Source organism: Furipterus horrens, unplaced genomic scaffold (genome assembly GCF_987537825.1).
Source record: "Furipterus horrens unplaced genomic scaffold, mFurHor1.1.pri manual_scaffold_5, whole genome shotgun sequence".
Lineage (NCBI taxonomy): Eukaryota > Metazoa > Chordata > Mammalia > Chiroptera > Furipteridae > Furipterus > Furipterus horrens.
Window position 1 is genome coordinate 83,420,174 of NW_028327175.1, and position 19,285 is coordinate 83,439,458.

Below are 19,285 nucleotides of genomic sequence, written 5' to 3' on the forward strand. Positions count from 1 at the left end.
TAACAGTCCTTTATCAGATGTGACTTTTACAAATATTTTCTCCTAGTCTGTGGTTTGTCTTCTCATTCCCTTGACATTGTTTTTCACAGAGCAGAAGTTTTTTATTTAAACGAAGTCCAGCTTATCCATTTTTTTTTCATGAATCATGTCGTTGGTGTTATATTTCAGAAGTCATCTTTAAACCCAATGTCACCTAATTTCTCCTCCATTATCCTTTAGGAGTGTTATAGTTTTGTATTTTATTTAGGTCTGTGTTTTATTTTGAGATAGTTTTGTGAAGGATGTAAAGTCTGTGTCTAGATTATTTTTTGATCTGTGGTTGCCCAGTTTTTCCAGCACCGTTTGTTAAAAAGACTATCTTAGCTCCACTGTATTGCCTTTGCTTCCTTTGTCTAGTATCAGTTGACTGTATTTATGTCGGTTTACTTCTAGGCTCTGTATTCTGTTCCATTGATCTATCTGCCTATTCTTTCACCAATATCATACTGTCTGATAACTGTGTCCTTATAATAAGTCTTGAAATTGGGTAGTGTCAGTCCTCCAACTTTGTTCTCCTTAAATATTGTGTTGGCTATTTTGGGTCTTTTGCCTTCTTCATAAAACTTTAGAATCAAGTTGTCAACAACCACAAAACAACTCTTTGGGATATTGATCAAGATATTCTCTCTTCTTCATTCCCATCCCAGAGTCCATTGATCACAAGTTGCAGCTGACTAAACAAAACTCCCTACTGTTGTCTTCCATGTGACCTCAACTTTCCCTTTCAAAATTACTTCTTTTTTGCAAATGAAAGTTCTCACATATTTATTACTAAACCAACCTACTGGTGCAGAAGCGTAGAAACAGAGAGAAACATCACTTTCCCAATTAAACAAGTTCAACTATCCAGATAGTAGTAATATTTTTAGAGTGATATGGTAAGATGCAGGTGACCTTGAAACAGCATATACATATCTGTCCCATCTCATGTGTAAGATTCCTTATAGACCCAGCTTGTTCTCCAATGTCTCCGTTTGGAACTGCATCTTATTTTATTATTGGATTTCATCTGAATCCACTTGGGAATGGGAAGATTCTGCTTTTGCTTCTTGGACAGTAGTTACTTTTTTTTCTTAACTGATATTAATAACATGACTTAAAACCCTACACTTGATATAATTGTTATGCAAAACACATGAGTGAATATTGTCTTCTTTTTTAAAAATATTTTTTAACTTATTTTTAAAGAGGGAAGGGAAGGAGAAAGAGAGGGAGAGAAATATTGATGTGCAAGAGAGAACTCGATCAGTTGGGGTTGCCTCTCAAATGTTCCCAACTGGGGACCTGGCCTGAAACCCAGGCATGTGCCCTGACTGGAAATTGAACCTCAACCTTTCAGTTCACAGGCTGATACTCAATACCCTGAGCCACACCAGCCAGAGCAAAACAGTCTTCTTTTAAAATATAAGTTTCCATTAAACAAAGAAAACTTTTTAAAAAGAAATTTTTGCTTTCTGTATAATTTTTAAATTTTTAAAAATATTTTATTTATTATTAGAGAGTGGAGAAGGAGGGAGAAAAAGAAGAAGAGAAACATCAATGTGTGGTTGCCTCTCACGCCCCCAACTGGGGACCTGACCTGCAACCCAGACATGTGCCCTGGCTGGGAATTGAACCAGCAACCTTTTGATTTGCAGGCTGACACTCAATCCACTAAGCCACAGCAGCCAGGGGTCTATATCATTTGAAGACAAAAAAATTATCATTTAAAAAATATTCAAGTTTATAAAACACATTTTTTAAGTATTATAACATGTTTAACTTTCATCAGCATTGAGGTTTATATTGCTCCCAAATTTTGCATGTACCTGAAATTTTAAATCTGCTAAATTGATTCCAATCTGGATTCAAAGGTGTCAACTTATTTCTGCAAATTTTTCTTTTCTTATCCTACCCTTTCTTATGTTTCTTCTTGATAATGGCTAATGAAAACATCACCAATTTGATAAGGTATCGTTAGAGAGTCAAAATTTGTAATCATGATATCATCACAAGCATCTTCTAAATTTTGGAGTTGTTTCTTCTTTATATTCTATATCTTCCTTCAGCTCTGTGATTCTACTTGTATTCCATGGAAACTTGTTTATTATTTATTGATCTTCAAAAGTAACATTGACATCTTCTGCAGCTGCCTTCTTCATGGTGGCTGCCAATTTCATGGCCAGTAATTACTTGATTCTGATATTTTGAAAGGAACAGAGTCACCTGCACACACCACAATGGTGCAGAAAAGGAGAAAGAGTAAAATTACATCTCTTGACTTCTGCTTCCTCCTAATTAAAACTCCAATAGACACAAAAAGAGCCACATCTGTTAAAAGACAAAACTGATTGGCGTGACTTACTGGTAGTTCAAAACTTTCCTAGAAGTATTTGCCTTTAACGAAATGAATATTTACCTAATTAGCTAAGTCTCAGGGAGCTTTTTGGTTGGAGATGTTTACTTCTCCTTTGAAAAAAAAGGCTGGCCCATATAGGCTTAGAGTGGCTCAAAGTAAGTAGGTGAACTTTCCTTCCATTGTGAAGAAGGAGAAAAGTGCTGTAAAGATAGTTTTGTTTTTTTCTCTACCAGAGAATCACTGAAGACTCAATTTTTTTAATTTAAAAATATTTTAAGTATATTTTATTGATTTTGTTGTTACAGTAGTTCCAATTTTTTGCCCTTTGCTCCCCTCCACCCAGTACCCCCCTTCCCTCCAGTAATCCCACCTCCCTTAGTTCATGTCCATGGGTCGTGCATATAAGTTCTTTGGCTTCACCCTTTCCTATATTATTCTGAACTTCCCTCTGTCTATTTTGTACCAATCAATTATGCTTCTTAATCCCTGAACCATATTCCCATTTCTCCCCCTCCCTCCTCCCAGCTGATAACCCTCCAAATGATCCCCATACCTATGATTCTGTTCCTATTCTGGTTTGCTTAGTTGGATTTTGTTTTTATTTTTAAGATTCAGTTGTTGATAGTTGTGAGTTTGTTGTCATTTTAGTGTTCATAGTTTTGATCTTCTTTTTCTTAAGTAAGTCTCTTTAACATTTCATATAATAATGGCTTGGTGATGATGAACTCCTTTAGCTTCACCTTGTCTGGGAAGCACTTCATGTGCCCTTTCTTTCTAAATGATAGTCTTGCTGGATAGAGTATTCCTGGTTGCAGGTTGCCTTTCATCACATTGAATACTGCTTGCCAGTCCCTTCCTGCCTGCAAAGTGTCCTTTGAGAAATCAGCTGATAGTCCTATAGGCACCACCCTGTAGGCAACTCTCTGCCTATCTCTTGCTGCCCCCAGGACTCTGTCTTTACCTTTCACCTTTGGTATATCAGTCATGATGCATCCTGGTGTGGTCCCCTCTGGGTCCAGCTTGCCACGGACCCTCTGTGCTTCCCAGACCTGTATGTCCAACTCCTTCGCAAAATTTGGGAAGTTTTCCTCATTTTTTCCAATTCTTGCTTCCTCATTCTGCACTGGTTGACTGTTTTTTTCTTCCTTATGTTCCAAATCATTGATTTGAACCCTGATTTCCTTCCCTTCACCATTGCTTTTGTGTGGATTTTCCTTTGTTTCAAGTAGCATAGACTTCACTTTTTCTCTTATGTGTTTGCCATACTAAGCATACTATCAAGCCTATGAGCATGTTTATCACCAGTGTTTTGAATTCTGCATCTGTTAGGTTGGCTATCTCCTCTTCGCTTAGTTCTCCCACTGGAACCTTGATCTGTACCCCCTTTTGGGCCATACTTCTTTGTCTCCTCATTCTGATAGGCTCCAGTGTTTGTTTGCCTCTGTGTCCCAGGTAGAGTTGTCTCTTCTGTTATGTTGTAAGGTGCGGAGACTTGGGGATTCATCAGTACAGGGCCACCTGTTTCACCATGCTGTGGTGCTGTCTGTGGGGGAGGGGTCTGAGAGGGAACAATGCCACCTGCCCAGCACTCACCACTTTTCCAGGCACCTCTCCCAGTTCTGTATGGGACTGGCACCCCTCTAGCTGCTGCCCTGGCTGTCGTTCCCAGAGTGGATGGGTCTGGGACCATGAGGGGCCTTCAAACAAGTGGACTCTGCTGAGAGACTGGAAGTTTTTGCCTCCGCCCCAACCCCCACTGGTCTGCACAGTTAGAAGCAATGAGGCTTGATTTTCCCCAGTGCTGGGACTGTGAGCTGCGATGTCCAGTGAGGAGCTGGGAATGCTCCCCAGGTGTCCCTCCTGACTTTTTAAAACATGTGACTGCGCTTTCTGCTGGCCTGCCACTGCCACCGCTGCCGCCACCACCACACTGCATCCTCTTTTCCCTGGCTCTGTCTCTCCTACCTGTCTGGATGAGTATTTCTTCTTTATATCTTTGTTTGCTGGACTTCCATGCAGTTTGATTTTCTAGAACTTCTGTTTGTTTCTAGTTTTGAGGTAGTTGTATTCCTTCTTAGTTGTGGAGGGAGATGCAGCGCATCTGTCTAACCCTCCATCTTGACCAGAAGTCTGAAGACTCAATTTTAAGAAGTCAACTCACCTTTCCTTTCACCTCTTATCTTGCCAGGTAGAGGATAAGTGGTTGGCTCTGGTTGTAGTCACCTTGGGTTTCAGGGGGTTTTGGAGAACACTTAGAGCAGTGGGTCTCAACGTGTGGGTCGCGACCCCTTTGTGGGTCAAACGACCCTTTCACAGGGGTCGCCTAAGTTCATAAGAAAACACATGTAATTATATATTGTTTTTGTGATTAATCACTATGCTTTAGTTATGGTTGGGGGTCACCACAACATGAGAAACTGTATTAAAGTGTCACATTAGGGAGGTTGAGAACCACTGACTTAGAAGGTCTATGCAGCCCAAAGATTTACTATATTCTTTTTTAAAAAAAAATTTGTTTGTTTGTTTATTTTATTTTTAGAGAGAGGGCAAAGGAGAAAGAGAGGGAGAGAAACACCACTGTGTGGTTGCCTCTCACTCACGCCCCCAACTGGGACCTGATGTGAAATCTAGTAATGTGCCCTGACTGGGAATCGAACCAGCAACACTAGCTCACAGGCCGATGCTATGCAGCTCAAGAGATTTGAGTTCAAATCCTTGAATGGTTATTTGACACAAATCTAATGTGACCCTGGGCAAGTTATTTGATCTCTTTGAGTTTAGGTTTCTGTATTTGTAAAACAGAGATATTGCCCTTATAGGGTTTTGATAGTTTAATAAGATAAAGAAATACCTATTACACTGTAGAGTTGGTGATTAAGAAACAGTAGCTTTTATAAATAACTGCCCTTTACATGCTTAAGGGTGGAGAACCTTCTAGCTGAGCAAGTGAATGTGAGTGAAGAGTATTTAATGGCAATCTCCAAATTTTAGAGGTATCTGAATTAATTTTTCTATAGTAACATTATGAATGATGGCTAGGGTCCTGTATTATTGCTCAAACACCTATATGACCTATAATATTCCTGATTAATGTTACTATAGCAAGATTGCTGTTGGCAGAATAGGCGGGGTCCTGGGGCAGTCAATGCCTTAGTTGCAGAGAGACCCTCTTGTTTTTATGGGATAGTTTGAAATGTTTATGTGAAATTCAGCAGCACAGCTCCTCTGATTCAGCCTTAGTTATGGGATTAGAAACTCCCTTTATTTCTAACCTCCATCATTTATTGGTTGTTGACCACGGGGACTGAAGCTTCTATTGGTGGCTCCAGTGGCAGGGCCCTGGGAGAATACGAATTTATAACTGATGAGTTCATGGTGACGGGGGCAGAGAAGTGGGTAATACAAAGAAACTGGAGAACGAGAAAGAGGTATGATTACTTCTCAATCTCAGCCGGCTTCCTATATGCTTCCTTTTCCCCACAAGAATCTCAGAGTTTAGCCTGTTGGCTTTCTTTACACTGTCACCACCGTTATCTTTAATAAAAGTCTCCCTTCCCCTTTAAGACTAGCACTGAAGAAAGCCTAATTTCTCTTTGGCCTGCCAGTCCCAGAAACTGCAGTACTTTGTTTTCTAAGAGACTTTGCTGCTAGGAATAATGGAAAATATTCAGAAGCTTACTTTTTAAAAAAGACTTCCTTTTTTACAGTCACCCTTCCTCTTTTATTTCTCAGAAATAAAGCTAAAGAAACTAAAAAAAAAAAAAAAAAAAAAAAAAAGCCTAAAGAAAAGAAACAAAAACACACAACCCTTGAGCATTCAAAGGAAATAATGATAAATTCAATTACAGTTCAGGAATAGATTCAATAATTCCTTGAGATTATGCACGCGTACGCGTATGTACATGTGTACGTGTGTGTGTGTGTGTGTGTGTGTGTGTGTGTTAGGAGTTAGATTTCTGTTGCTAGGCAGGTTACAGAGAGAGGATGATGAAAAGCAGGGACCTGTATAATTTACCTTCTCCTCCATTTTTTTTTCTTACTAATTTTGCTACAAGGTTAGAATGACACTCAAGTTGCAAAAGAAGTCAGGACTGGATTTAGAATTGGGTAGACACTTGTTAAGAAGAGGTTAGTGACATTAGGAGGTTGAGGAGCAGCAGCTTAAAGCAGAGATTATCTATGGTCACCTCTCTCAGATCTTTCAAGGAAACTTTTATATATATGTGAGTCAGGTCCTGTCTATATCCATCTTTGCATTCAGCTATTAGTAAGTACCTACTCTGTACTATAATAAATATTGGGGAATCAGGGATACATACATTAGATATATTAAAGATGCTTATATAATCATTAATATTAAATCTTTTGCTAATTAAGCTGCCATACAGTACAATAGCAGTTCTGCATAGCAAAAACTACTTCATAGCTCATAGAGCAGTAGAGGATTTTCCAATAGGACAGGAGTTAGCAAACTTTTTCTCTCAAGGGCCAAACAGTAAATGCTTCTGACTCTGCAGGCTATATGATCTCTATTGAAACTACTCAGTCATGCAATTGTAGTGTGAAAGCCGCCACAGATGCTATGCCTGTGTTCCAATAAAATTATATTAACATATGAATTTTATATAGTTTTCATGTATCATTAAATATTATTCTTCTATTGATTTTTCAGCCATTTAAAAATGTAACCCCTGGCCAGTGTGGCTCAGCTGGCTGGAGCACAAAAATGTGCAGGTTCCATTCCGGCCAGCGTGCATACAGGAGGCAACCAATCAATGTTTTTCTCTCACATCGATGCTTCTCTCTCTCTTTCTTTCTCTCTCTCTCTCTCTCAAAGCAATGAAAAAATATCCTTGGGTGAGGATAAAAAAATTTTTTTAAGGTAAAAACCAGTCTCATCTCAAAGGCTGTATAAAACCATACAGCAGGCCAGAGTTTCAGTGGAAGTAATAAATTACAAGTATTTAGTTGTTTCGTTGAAATAGTTCATTCTGCTGTATATCAAAGATAGATGCATTAATGGGCAATTTAATAAGTAAAGTATTCCTCATAAGTAAGAGGTGTCAATTTATGACAGACACCTTAAGCAAGACAGGAATCAGGAAGGCTGGTGGGAAGAGTTTTCACAGCCTTCATCCCTATGGAAAGCCCTGTGGGAAGAACTCAATTTTTACAAGAAAGCTCTATGGTCGCAACACCCCCCTCTCCTAAACTTCCTTTATCCCTTTAATAAGAACTTCCTTCTTGCTCTCCGTATGTCCGATCACCATGGCTGTATGCATTGGATTGCAATCCTTTCTTTTACCTGAATTTTTTTTTTTTTTTTTGCTGATGAAATACTGTTAACTATTTGTTGACAGTAGACAGAGGCAAAAGAATGTTTTTGCTTTTCATTAGCTTTTGTAGTCCCGTAGTTTTGGATACAGACTTAGATGACCTCAAGAGCATCTGAGGCAATCTTAAACATCCCTGGAAAGTCTGATTTGGACTGAAATTTGACACTATTTGGAAAACCTTAGAAAGAGGAAGTACATGTCAAAACATTTGGTTTATTTAAGGATAATAAGATACCTAACATCCACTGAATTCTGATAATGTTTTCATTTATTCCTCATAAGAATTATGAAAAAAATCTACTCTCCTCACTTTATAGACGAGAAAAGTAAAGCACAAGAGATTAAGTGATTTGTCTGGCCAGGACTCAAACTCAGGGAGTCTATTTCAAGGCTAAAGGAATTAAATAAAAGTTAACAGATGTACAGAGTTGCAGGAATGACAAAGCCAAGCAAACTTGTTGATAATCCGGTTAAATTTGCTAATTTTACAGATAAGGAAAATGAGTGCTAAATTAACAAGACTTTCCAAGGTCATACAGCAAGATCAGAAGTAGATCTCAGATTTCCTAATTAGTAGGTCATGTAGTTTTATTTTTTTAATTTTGCTATACTGTATGCCCTTCGAAATAAAAAACTGGGCAGAATGGAATGAGTAAACATGTTAAGCTTTAGAGCCAGACATAAAATTTATATAAGACATAGAAAAATCTTGATTTAGGGTCTAAAATGTAAAATTTACTTAAAGCCACTTTAAATAAAATTTAAATTAATACTTAAAATACAAATTAAACTGTAAGTATATTAGAACCCAATAAAATAGTTTTTTAATGACAAATTAAGTTTTAAGTCCCTCATTTTTTATAGACTGGAATTAACAATGACATTCATTTACACCTTTCAAATTAGAAAAAGGGAGATGGCTCTTGTTTTTTACTAAGTTTTTTCTTCAAAACAAAGTAAATGTATATTGCAAAGAACTTAAGGAAAGCAAAATAAAATAAAATAACTAGTACTCCTTCCATCCAGTATTAATATGTAGGTATTCTTTTTATTTATTTATTTATTTTAACACAACAAAAGTATATAAAGTAAATTGAGTAAATTTCAAAAACTACTTTTTTTGTTTTTCTTTTTGGTGGAGAGTTCCTGTTTACGTTCGTTCATTTAACATTTACTGAACTGAAATTTATAAATTGGAACTGGCACTGTGCTGGATACTTGGGGATACGGAGATGAGTAGGGTACAGTCTGTCCCTAAGAGACTTACAGTATATAGGAGGAGACATATAAACAAATTTTATCAATAATAATACAAAACTTGTGTCAAAATACAAGGAGAGTTGGAATCTCAGTTGTAACTGTGACGCTAATCATTTTCAAATCTTTTGGTTTTCCAAAACACTCAATGCAGTGCTGAGGCAGGATTATTACAGCATGACTTCACAACGCATGTTTACGGTAAACTAGGTGAAAATATTTTAGTACTTGTCAAATGTTTCAACCTTTCAAAATTATCCTGTTTAGCGAGTTGGAAACGCAGATACTATTACGCCAGGAGAGATACGCTGCCAGAGTCGCCTTTACTTGGAGTACTCCTGAGCCGCCCAGGAGAGCGGAGCTTCTTGGGACTTGTAGTTTCTATTAGGACCAAGGACACCAAAATTCTATTTCTAATATACTTCAGCCTTTTAAATATTCTGGCGTTAACAGTCAGACTAAGCCCTAACCTAAAGTATGACTTGAAAACTGTGAACTTATTCTAGGATCGCTATGTTTCTACTAGGCTCCTTAAGTTCCACAACCAAATATAGTCACTCTCAAGTCTCCAAGACGGCAGCCCGTCCTCAGTATGGGCGGAGCCCCAGGTGGAATAGAGCTCGGGATTGGCCAGTATCTGACTAGAAGAGGCGTTTTAGTATCCACTTGCTGAACGGTATGCTGTGTTCCACTTTGCCACAGGAAATCTCGCGATATTTTGGCCGAAAGGCCCTAGCGAAGAGTAGTGAGCAGCCAAGGCCTGTAGGGGTGGCGACCGCCGAGCTGGGAAGGAACAGGTTAGGCGAGGAGGGCGAGTGGGTGCTGCCTAGATACACGGCCTTGGTCAGAGTCAGCCACCTAGACCCGAGAAGTGTGTGGACAGCGCGGCCTTCAGACTTCAGTCGACCCGGGTCGTGGTTTCAGAGTCGACCCCCAAGCTTCACCTGAGCCTGCGCGGGTTGTGACAGGTGCGCAGAGGAGCACGGCGCTCCGCCCGCTCGCGGGTCCGCCCCCTCCAGGCCTCGCCTGCCAGGGCTCGGGATGAGCTGGGGGCCCTAGCAGAGGCGCTCTGCTTCTTGGAGCTGGTCGCTGTCGCGGTTGCCGACCCAGAGCGGCCGCCACCCCTGAGGGAAGGAGGGTGGGAAGCCGCCGCTGATCTGGAGCATGAGCCGGCCTCCGTGTCCGTTGCTGGACTAAGGCGCCAACATGAACCTGCACCAGGTGCTGACCGGGGCTGTGAACCCCGGCGACCACTGCTTCTCTGTGGGCAGCGTCGGAGACCAGCACTTCACGGTGAGTAAGGAAGGTTCTCGCGTCGCTTGTGGTGTGTCCGCGTTCCTGAATCAGCTAGGCTCGGCCCAGAATGACGGGCCGAAGCCAAGCACTCGTCGTCACCACCTCGGGGGTCCCCAGGTCCTCCCAGAGGTCCCCGTCCCCAAGGGCTGGGCGCTCCTGGCCTTTGAGACGGAAGGAGGCAAAAACCTTTTGGTCTTTCAGGTATTTACTGAACAGAGCCTGAACTCGGAAGTTAGAATGCTTTGTGGGCTATTTGTAGTGCTTAGTCTGCCGTCCTTGGGCTGGGATGGCTTACGGAAGTCGTTTATACGAAAATAGTTGTTGTTTAGTGTGTGTGTGTGTGTGTGTGTGTGTGTGTGTGTTTTGGCGGGGATGGGGGTACCTTTTATTACCCCACTGCATAGGCTAAGATAGTTAAGTTTAGAAATAGTTGGGATTGATTTCATTTCTTATTCTAAATTAAGGTCTGGTATCCTTGTAGTTGGAAAGTGGGTGTCTTCAGTTACTGCTAACAACTAGTGCTGGTTTAAAATATAGTGAAACAGAACTTTTCATTTATTTTTCTTCAAATTTGCTGAGGAATAACTTTAGAAAGAAAAACTATTTTTCATAAATAATTTACTCCTGCCGCCCATTGACTTCCACATGTAAGTTTAGTATCCTGGGAAACTTACTTGTTTTAGATTGCTTACATTAATTACTAAAAGTTGTATTAGTGTTTTGAGCAAAATTCCTTTTTACTGTGTAGTGGTAATTCAAGGTTAAGGTTTACTGAAAGTGATTTGCTTTTTCATTAGTTTTACCCAGATATTGGAAGGAAGGAAGAAAGCCCCAAATTTCTGCCGACTTACTACTCTAGTGGAAATGTCTGCCTTAATTATAGTTTTTATAATAACTTTAAACTATAAGTTAGTACTCACGATACCCTATATCTAAACAATATATTTATAATGCTGATGCTACAACTTGTGTAGCTATCACTTAGTTGTGATTAAAAGTAAAACAAAAGTTTATATAAATAAGTGAAACAAAGTAAACTGACAGATATCCTGATTTTCTTTTTTGCCTACTTTTGACTTTTGTGTGTGTCGTCTTTGTCAGTCAGAATAAATAATAGTTATTATTTAACATGGTGCAGGCATTTAATTCCTGAATTGTGCTTTTAAATCTATGCCAACCAAATACTGTTTTAAAATTGTCTATACCTCCCCTGTAGAGTAACACATGCACACCTTAGCTCACACTTGACCCTCGCAGTTTTAGCGATTCTAATTCTAAATGTTAACCTAGCAGAATACTCAAGAGGAGTGAACTCAGAGGGTTTCAGTGAGCAACTGCACCTGGCACTCACCATTTAGAGGGAAAGAATAGACAGCATTTACTCAAGGAGGTTTTCCTAGTGGAGATAATAAGGTGGTAAAATCTCTAAAGTTCTATGAGTGCTTTCTCCTATGTAAATTCTAAGAACTTGAAGGATCTGTGTAAGCAGTGGTGTGAACTTCAAAGCATATGCTGTCCTATTTATATATGTAGATGACCCATCTAAAGTGTATATAAAACCTTGATGCATGCCTCCATGTTATTTTAAAGGAGAGGTGAGTTAATGTGCCAAAGTATATATAGTCTTCTACACCATCACGCAGCTTGTTGCTCACTCCTGCTGAATTTTAAAGTCCATTTCCATAGACCAGACTTTAATCTTCTCACACCAAGCCTGCTGAAGATTTCTTCCAGATCTCCAGAAGCATTCCAGTGCATAGAGCAAAAATAATTTTTGGTTGCTGTTGTTTAGTGTAAAGAGATCCAGTTCTCTGTAGTTTTGGTGGTAGTTTAAGGATTAAGAATCATCTTTTTCCTTTGCAGCCGATTCATCCCTGACATTAGTTGATAGTGCTGTTATGAACTACATTTTTTGCCCTCAGTTTCCTGGACTCTCTCTATATATCTTAAATTTACCTCTTGAAATTGCCCATTTTTCTTTCATGTTAAAAGCAGAACCTATTGTTTATGCCTTGAATTTTATTTTTTAACCTTTGATTTTGAATTATTTTTCTTTGGTAGAAAAATAGTACACATCAGTGGTACATGGTAAGTGCAGACTAAAAAAATATCTAAGTTCCAGTTTTACTTGAGGTAAAGGACATGAGATCTTCGCACAGCCCCCCATGAAGAATTCTTTTATTCCTCCTGGTACCTTATACCTTCTTTGAAGACAGTCCTGTGTTTGTAATTCCTCCCTTTGCATGTTGCAGATAACTTGCCTGTTTTTGTTTTGAAAGATTACAAGAGGTGAAATCCTGTTTTCCCAATAAAGTATGACAAGTTTTAAGTTAAAATGAAATTGGATGCCAGTTTTCCTGTAGTCTGGAGTTTAAAACATGGAATTACTAATATAGTTAGTATATTCAAGAATTAGATACTTTTTTACTATCTAAACTGGCATCAAACTATTTTGACTTTGCTCTAACTATGAAAGCTTCTAGTAGGCAGTGACCGGATCTCATACTTTCAGAGCACTTTATTTGCACTTTCATTATATCATTAACCAGTCTTGCCTTGTGTACGTCTTGCACAGTTTCATTGTGAGCATCTAGAACAGCGATTGACGTACTGATGAGACCTAATACTGAAGTCACTACCCGGATTTGATTTCCAGCCTAGTCCCTTATAGTTAGTTGTAAATCCCGGGCACGTAAAAGTGTAAACTTTTTGAATTTCTTTTTTTCCTTTTTATTTTGTAGTTTATCCATACTTAGTGTGAAACTGTTTAGAATGAAATGGAAAGGGAGGTAATTTCTAAGAAACAAATAGATTGTTTTACTCTTTCCCTTCCTGGGTCTAATATGGGATTTAAAACATCTTTGCTATAGGAGGGAAAGTAAACATGTTATAAATCCAGTTTCCCTTTTGGATTAGAAAACCCAGAGTTCCCAGCCAAAGGAACCCAGATTAGAAGTGGAGACTGGCAGCAGCATCTGGCTGTTTTTAGAAAACTGAGGCTTAATTATTAATTAGCATTCTCCTTCCTCTACTTTCTGTCTTACTAAGCATCCTTTAGTTTAACGTTTTCTTTTGTTCACTTTAGAGCAGTGATTTTCAATATTTTTCATCTCATGGCACAAATAAACTAATTACTAAAATTTGATGGCACACCAAAAAGCATATTTTTTTTTGCACAAGCTGACAAAAAATAGGTGTAATTTTGATTGATTTACAGTAATAGTAGTAGTAATAATAGTAGTGATTTCCTACCCTTTTTGCTCCAAAGTGACTTTTTAAAAAATAAGGTGTCTATGCTTGTATATAAGGATTTCTGGTACCAAAAATTAAGTAATCAGATGCAACCTTATGCGACGTGACCAATAAGATGCAGCTCTATTATATGACCGATATATTTATGGTTCAAGACAGAGCATTCACACTGGATGGCTGTTGTGTGGGCTGTTGTCATTTCTTTATTTGATAATCTAAAGGAAAAGAGGTCAGTGCCCCTGACTAAATAGTCAGGTATTGCATGTTTTAAAAAATTATTGCGGCACACTGGTTGAAAATCGCTGCTCTAGAGAATCCTTTCTAGGTGGGAGGATGGTAAGGTTCTCTTTTTTGCGGGGGGAATGTGGATCTTTGTGTGTGATGAGAATACAGGAGGGTGAAGTTTAATAATGTTCGCACCTGGAGAAGGAGATTTTTGGGGTATTCATATGCCATTATGAGTATTAAATTAGGCTTTGTTTTAAACATTTGGCCTGTTTTAAAAATACTATGTTTAAAATAAAATTAAATTCCCTTAAAATTATTGAAGTAATACTAATTCTTAACATTGATTTTTAAATCGAGAATAATCTTAATTACGACGTACCAAATATAAGTCATTTAACAGGAAATATACCAGGAAGAAATTCTTAGGTATATTTACCTGGCATGGTTGGTACAAACAGGAAATCTAAGTGTTTTACAGAAATCTCAGGACTTCCAAATTAGAATACTGACTGTTCCAGTCTTGGATAATTTTTGAAATTTAGAATATTTCAGATAGTTGTCTTCCAAAATTTAAAGTTAAAAATCATGTTTTTATTATATGCTTGATAGCACACATAGGAACTGAGTTCTTCTTGTGCATCTCATTTAGTCTCCAAGTTGGTAAACATAATGTTACATGTGCCTAATAGTAAAATTTTTATTTATCAATTTACTTTCCATTGGTTAGTCATAGATTGTTCTGATTACAAACAGCTAGTGTACCAATTGTAATATATGCATATTAATTTTGAAGAGGAAGTAGCATGACAGATTATTTGATAAAGCAGTGCTGCTCTTATGGTTTTGATAACCTTCCACAATATAGCCAAGGCACCTTGAAATGCGTTTTTGAGAATAATTTATTTTAGAAAAATCTGTAAAACTAGTTTTAGATTTTGTTCTAGAAATTGTATTTATTATGTTACATCTTAGGTTTTTATTTAAAATCAGGTAGATGGATTATTTTTATTAAAGAATTTAGTGGCAAATTATTTTAAATTTATGTGCAGCCCATTTTAAATTAAAGGTAGTTTTTCCTTTTTTTTCCTTTTCTTTGTGTGTGCATGTGTGAGTGTGTACTTCCTTATTACCTCATCATGTTGTAAAACTGTAGGGACATGAATTAATTTTGATAATTATTAGAGCTATCTGTAACAAAATATGTCTATTTCAAGTGATTTTGGATGATACCCAGTTTGGATCATCTGTACAGATTTATCTTTTTTCCCAGTTTTATTGATATATAATTAACATAAATCATTGTATAAGTTTAAAATATACAATGTGATGATTATATATATATATGTAGTGAAATGTTTACCACAGTAAGGTTACTTAACACATCCTTTACCTCACACAATTACCATTGTATTGTTGCGGTGAAAATATTAAAGCTTTACTCTTGCAGCAACTTTCAAGTATACAATACAGTATTACTAACTATAGTCACCATGTTCTATATAAGATCCCTGGAACTTACTCATCTTATAACTGAAAGTTTGTACCCTTTGACCAGCATGTCCTATTTCCCCACCCCTCACCCCCTGGCAACCACCATTCTGCTCTCTATTCCTAACAGTACAATGTGTTTAGATTCTACATGTAAGTGGAATGTATACATACAGCATTAGTCTTTCTCTATCTGACTTACTTCGCTTAGCGCAGTGACCTCAAGATAGTCACAAATGACAGGATTTCCTTTTTATGGCTGAATAATATTTCATTGTATATATCCATTCATCTGCTGAAGGACAGTCAGATTGTTTCTATGTCTTGGCTATTGGCAGTAATTATGCAATTAATATGGGAGTGCAGATATCTCTTCTAAATAGTGATTTCATCATCTTTGGATATATACCCAGAAGCAGGATTGCTGGATCATATGATAATTTTATTTTTTATTTTTTGAAGAACTGTGTTCCATATTGGCTATTCCAATTTGTATTTCCACCAGGAGGGCACTGGAGTTCCCTTTTCTCTACATTTTCACCAAAACTTGTTTTCTCGTGTCTTTTTGATGATAATCATTTGAACAGGTATGAGGTCAGCTCTTTGTGGTTTTGATTTATGTTTCCCTTATAATTAGTGATGCTTATATACCTATTGGCCATTTGTATGTCTTCTTTGGAACAATTTCTATTGAAGTCCTTAGCCCATTTTTAAATTGGATTGTTTGTTTTTGTTTTTTGCCGTTGAGTTGTATGAATTCCATAGCTATTTTGGATATTAACTCTTTTTCAGGTATGATCATTTCTTTTGCTATGTGGAAGATTTTTAGTTTGATGTAGTCCTACTTGTTTGTTTTTACTTTTGCTTTCCTTTTGATATCAAATAGAAAAAAAAATCATCCCTAAGACAAATGTCAGGGAACTTGTTCTCATGTTTTCTTCTAGTTTTATGGTTATAGTTATTACATTCATGTATTTTTTTTCAGTTGATTTTTATGTATGATGAAAGATAAAGGTCCAATTTCATTCTTTTGGATGTGGCTACCCAGTTTTCCCAACACCATTTATTGAAGAAACTCCTTTCTCCATTATGCATTCTTGGTGACTTTGTTAAAGATTAGTTGGTCATATATGCTTGGGTTTATGTATGGGCTCATGATTCTGTTTCTTTATTCTTTGTGTCTGTTTTTATGCCAGTACTGTACTGTTTTGATTATTATAGTTTTATAATATATAATAATTTGAAATCAACTAGTGTGATGACCCCAACTTAGTTCTTCTTGCTCAAGATTGTTCTGGCTGTTTGGGATCTTTTGTGGTTCGAGATGAATTTTAGGATTTTCCTTTTTTGAAAAATGCCATTGGAAATTTGCTAGGGATTGCATTCAATCTAGATTGCTTCGGGTAACAAACATTTTAACAATATTCTTCCAATCCGTCAGCACAAAATACCTTTCCATTTATTTGTGTCATCTTTAATTTCTGTAATCAATGTCTTATAGTTTTCAGTGTATAAGATCTTTTACCTTAGTTAAATGTATTAAGTATTTTATTCCTTTGATGCTGTAACGAACTGGATTGTTTGAAAAACTTTTTTGAATAGTTTGTTGTTAGTGTATTTGTATTTTGCAACTTTGCTGAATTCACTTAATTCTAACAGTTTTTTGGTGGAGTCTAGAGTTTTGTTTATATAATAGCTTGTTATCTGCATACAGGCACAATTTTACATCTTTTCAATTTGAATGTCTTATTTCTTTTTCTTGCCTAATTTCTTTGAACTAGGATTTCTAGTAACATGTTGAATAGAAGTGGTGAGAGCAGGCACACGTGTCTTGCTTCTGATCTTTGAAGAAAAGTTTCACAGTCTTAATTGTGAAAGCTTGTTATATATGGTCTGTCATTTATAGCCTTTATTAAACCATCCTTGTATTCCAGGGATTAATCCCACTTGATTTTGGGATGTGATATTTTTAATATGCTGTTGAAATCAGTTTGTTAGTATCTGGAAGATTTTTGTTTCTTTGTTCATCAGGATTATTGGTCTGTAATTTTCTTGTATTATCCTTGTCTAGCTTTGGTATCAGGATAATGTTGACCTTGTAAAACAAACTTGGAAGTATTCCCCCTTCTTCAATATTTGGGAAGAGTTTGAAGAAGGTTGGCATTAATTCTTTAAATGTTTAGTAGAATTCACTGATGAAGTCATTTAGTTCTGGGCTTTTCTTTGTTGGGAGCTTTAGATTAGCTTATGTTTTCTTTTTAATTTCTAAAAGAGTAAATATTAATAGTGATAACCCACATAAACTAAAGCTTTTAGGTAGGGGAAAGGGAGCATTGTTATCCTCAATACCTTCTTAAGAGTGCAAAGGATTCCTGAAACAAGAAAATTTGAGAACCATTGCTAGTATTCCATTGTATAATTATACTACAATTTATTTATACATTGTAGGCCCTGGCTGGTTTGGCTCAGTGGATTGAGCGTCGGCCTGCGAGCTAAGTGTCGCTTGTTCGATCTTCCAGTCAGGGCACATCAGAGAAGGAAAACTCTGACTCCAAAAAACCTCCGCTGCCTTGCGGCATACCTCTTCAGGGGAAAGGCTAAGGGAGTAAACCCCGACAGAAAATCCGGAGCCGGAGTCCCTAAGGCGGTTTGACGTTGTAGTCAACACCGGCAACTCCTGCGGCGCACCTGAAGCCAAGCTGTATTGACTCCGTCTTTCCCTTGGATCCTTCAGCTGCGAAGAGAGGGGGGGTCTGCTGCTTGGGCAACAGCAGACCCTCCATATCACCCTGCCCAGGCTCTGTAGCTTCAGCTTCACTGGAGAGGACACTCCAGCGTCATCGCAAGATGTCGATTCAACACGGGAGGAGACAGATATCATGTCACTCCCGAGTCGGACTGCACAGCCATTCTCGGTGGTGCAGATAGACTCTTGGGAAGCTACACCATCGTCTCTCGAGACGGACGGCTGCCGACGACGACGACGATTTATACATTGCATAATTTATGGATATTTGAGCTGGTTTTACTTTGGGGCTTTTATGAATAGGTATGAACATTCTTGTACATGTCTCTTAGTGTGCACTTGGATACATTTCTGTTGAGTATAAACTTAGGATCTGTTGTGAGGGTTAAATGAGAACGAGTGAAAAGCATTGGTCTTGAAGCATAATGCCAAAGAGAAAAAAATAGGTTCAAATGACTGTGGTTTGTGGAAGATAGAAGTATGTATTAATTTTTTTGGAAATAATTATTTAGGTTTTAGATGTTTCCATTACTACATGGAAAATAACTATTTTGAAATAATTTCTTACCTAGAAATAAAATTAAATTAAAATAGTACAAAGGATACCATGTTCTCAATACCTAGATTGTCTATTGATAATAATTTAACTCTTATTTTCTTCATAATTTGTGGACATTGTAAGTGTGTTTGTTCCTACAAAAACATTTTTATGAATCATTTGTGGGTAAGTTACATATGTCATGACTCTTTCCCCTAAATAATTTAGTTTGTATTTCATAATAACAGGTATTATTCTGTATAACCACAGTACAGTTATCAACTTCATAAATTTATTGTGATATACTACTTTTATTTAATATATTATTCATGTTCTAGTTTTGTTAGTTGATATAACTGTTCTCTACAGCATTTTTACCTCTTCCAGTTCAGGATGTAGTCCATGGGCAGGTATTACATTTAGTTATCATGTCTCTTTAGCATCGTTTTTCTATTCCTTTTTAAAAATTCACTTTGACATTGACATTTGAAGAATATTGTACATGTGTTTCCCTTTTAAAAAACAAACCTTTTCTCATTTTGCATTTGTGTGATGTTTCCTCTTAATTAGAATGAGATTGTGCATTTTTACCCAAAATTATGTGTAAATGGTGTTGTGTCCTTCTCTAGGTATCATATTTGGAGGCAGATGATATCTATCAGTAGTGATATTAATTTTGATGACCCATCAAGGTGTTGCCTAATGTTTCCACTGTAAAGCTGGTTTAGTTTCTGCCCACTAATAATAAGCAGTATGTGAAAGATACT

The 19,285-nt window shown here is 37.4% G+C and overlaps 1 protein-coding gene and 1 pseudogene across 3 annotated transcripts in view; one reads left to right on the forward strand and one right to left on the reverse strand.

Annotated features, from left to right (window-relative positions):
* Positions 1-1,796: 1,796 nt before the first annotated feature.
* LOC150008866 (prefoldin subunit 4 pseudogene) lies at positions 1,797-2,186 on the reverse strand (annotated as a pseudogene).
* Positions 2,187-9,711: 7,525 nt separating this feature from the next.
* Positions 9,712-19,285, forward strand: part of DMXL1 (Dmx like 1) — a 160,886-nt gene continuing 151,312 nt past the window's right edge. For all 3 annotated transcript variants that reach the window (XM_090276612.1, XM_090276614.1, XM_090276615.1), the window contains exon 1: positions 9,712-10,263. In XM_090276612.1, coding sequence (XP_090132738.1) covers positions 10,177-10,263 — 87 coding nt within the window. In that variant the 5' untranslated portion in view covers positions 9,712-10,176. The remainder of the gene's footprint in view (positions 10,264-19,285) is intronic.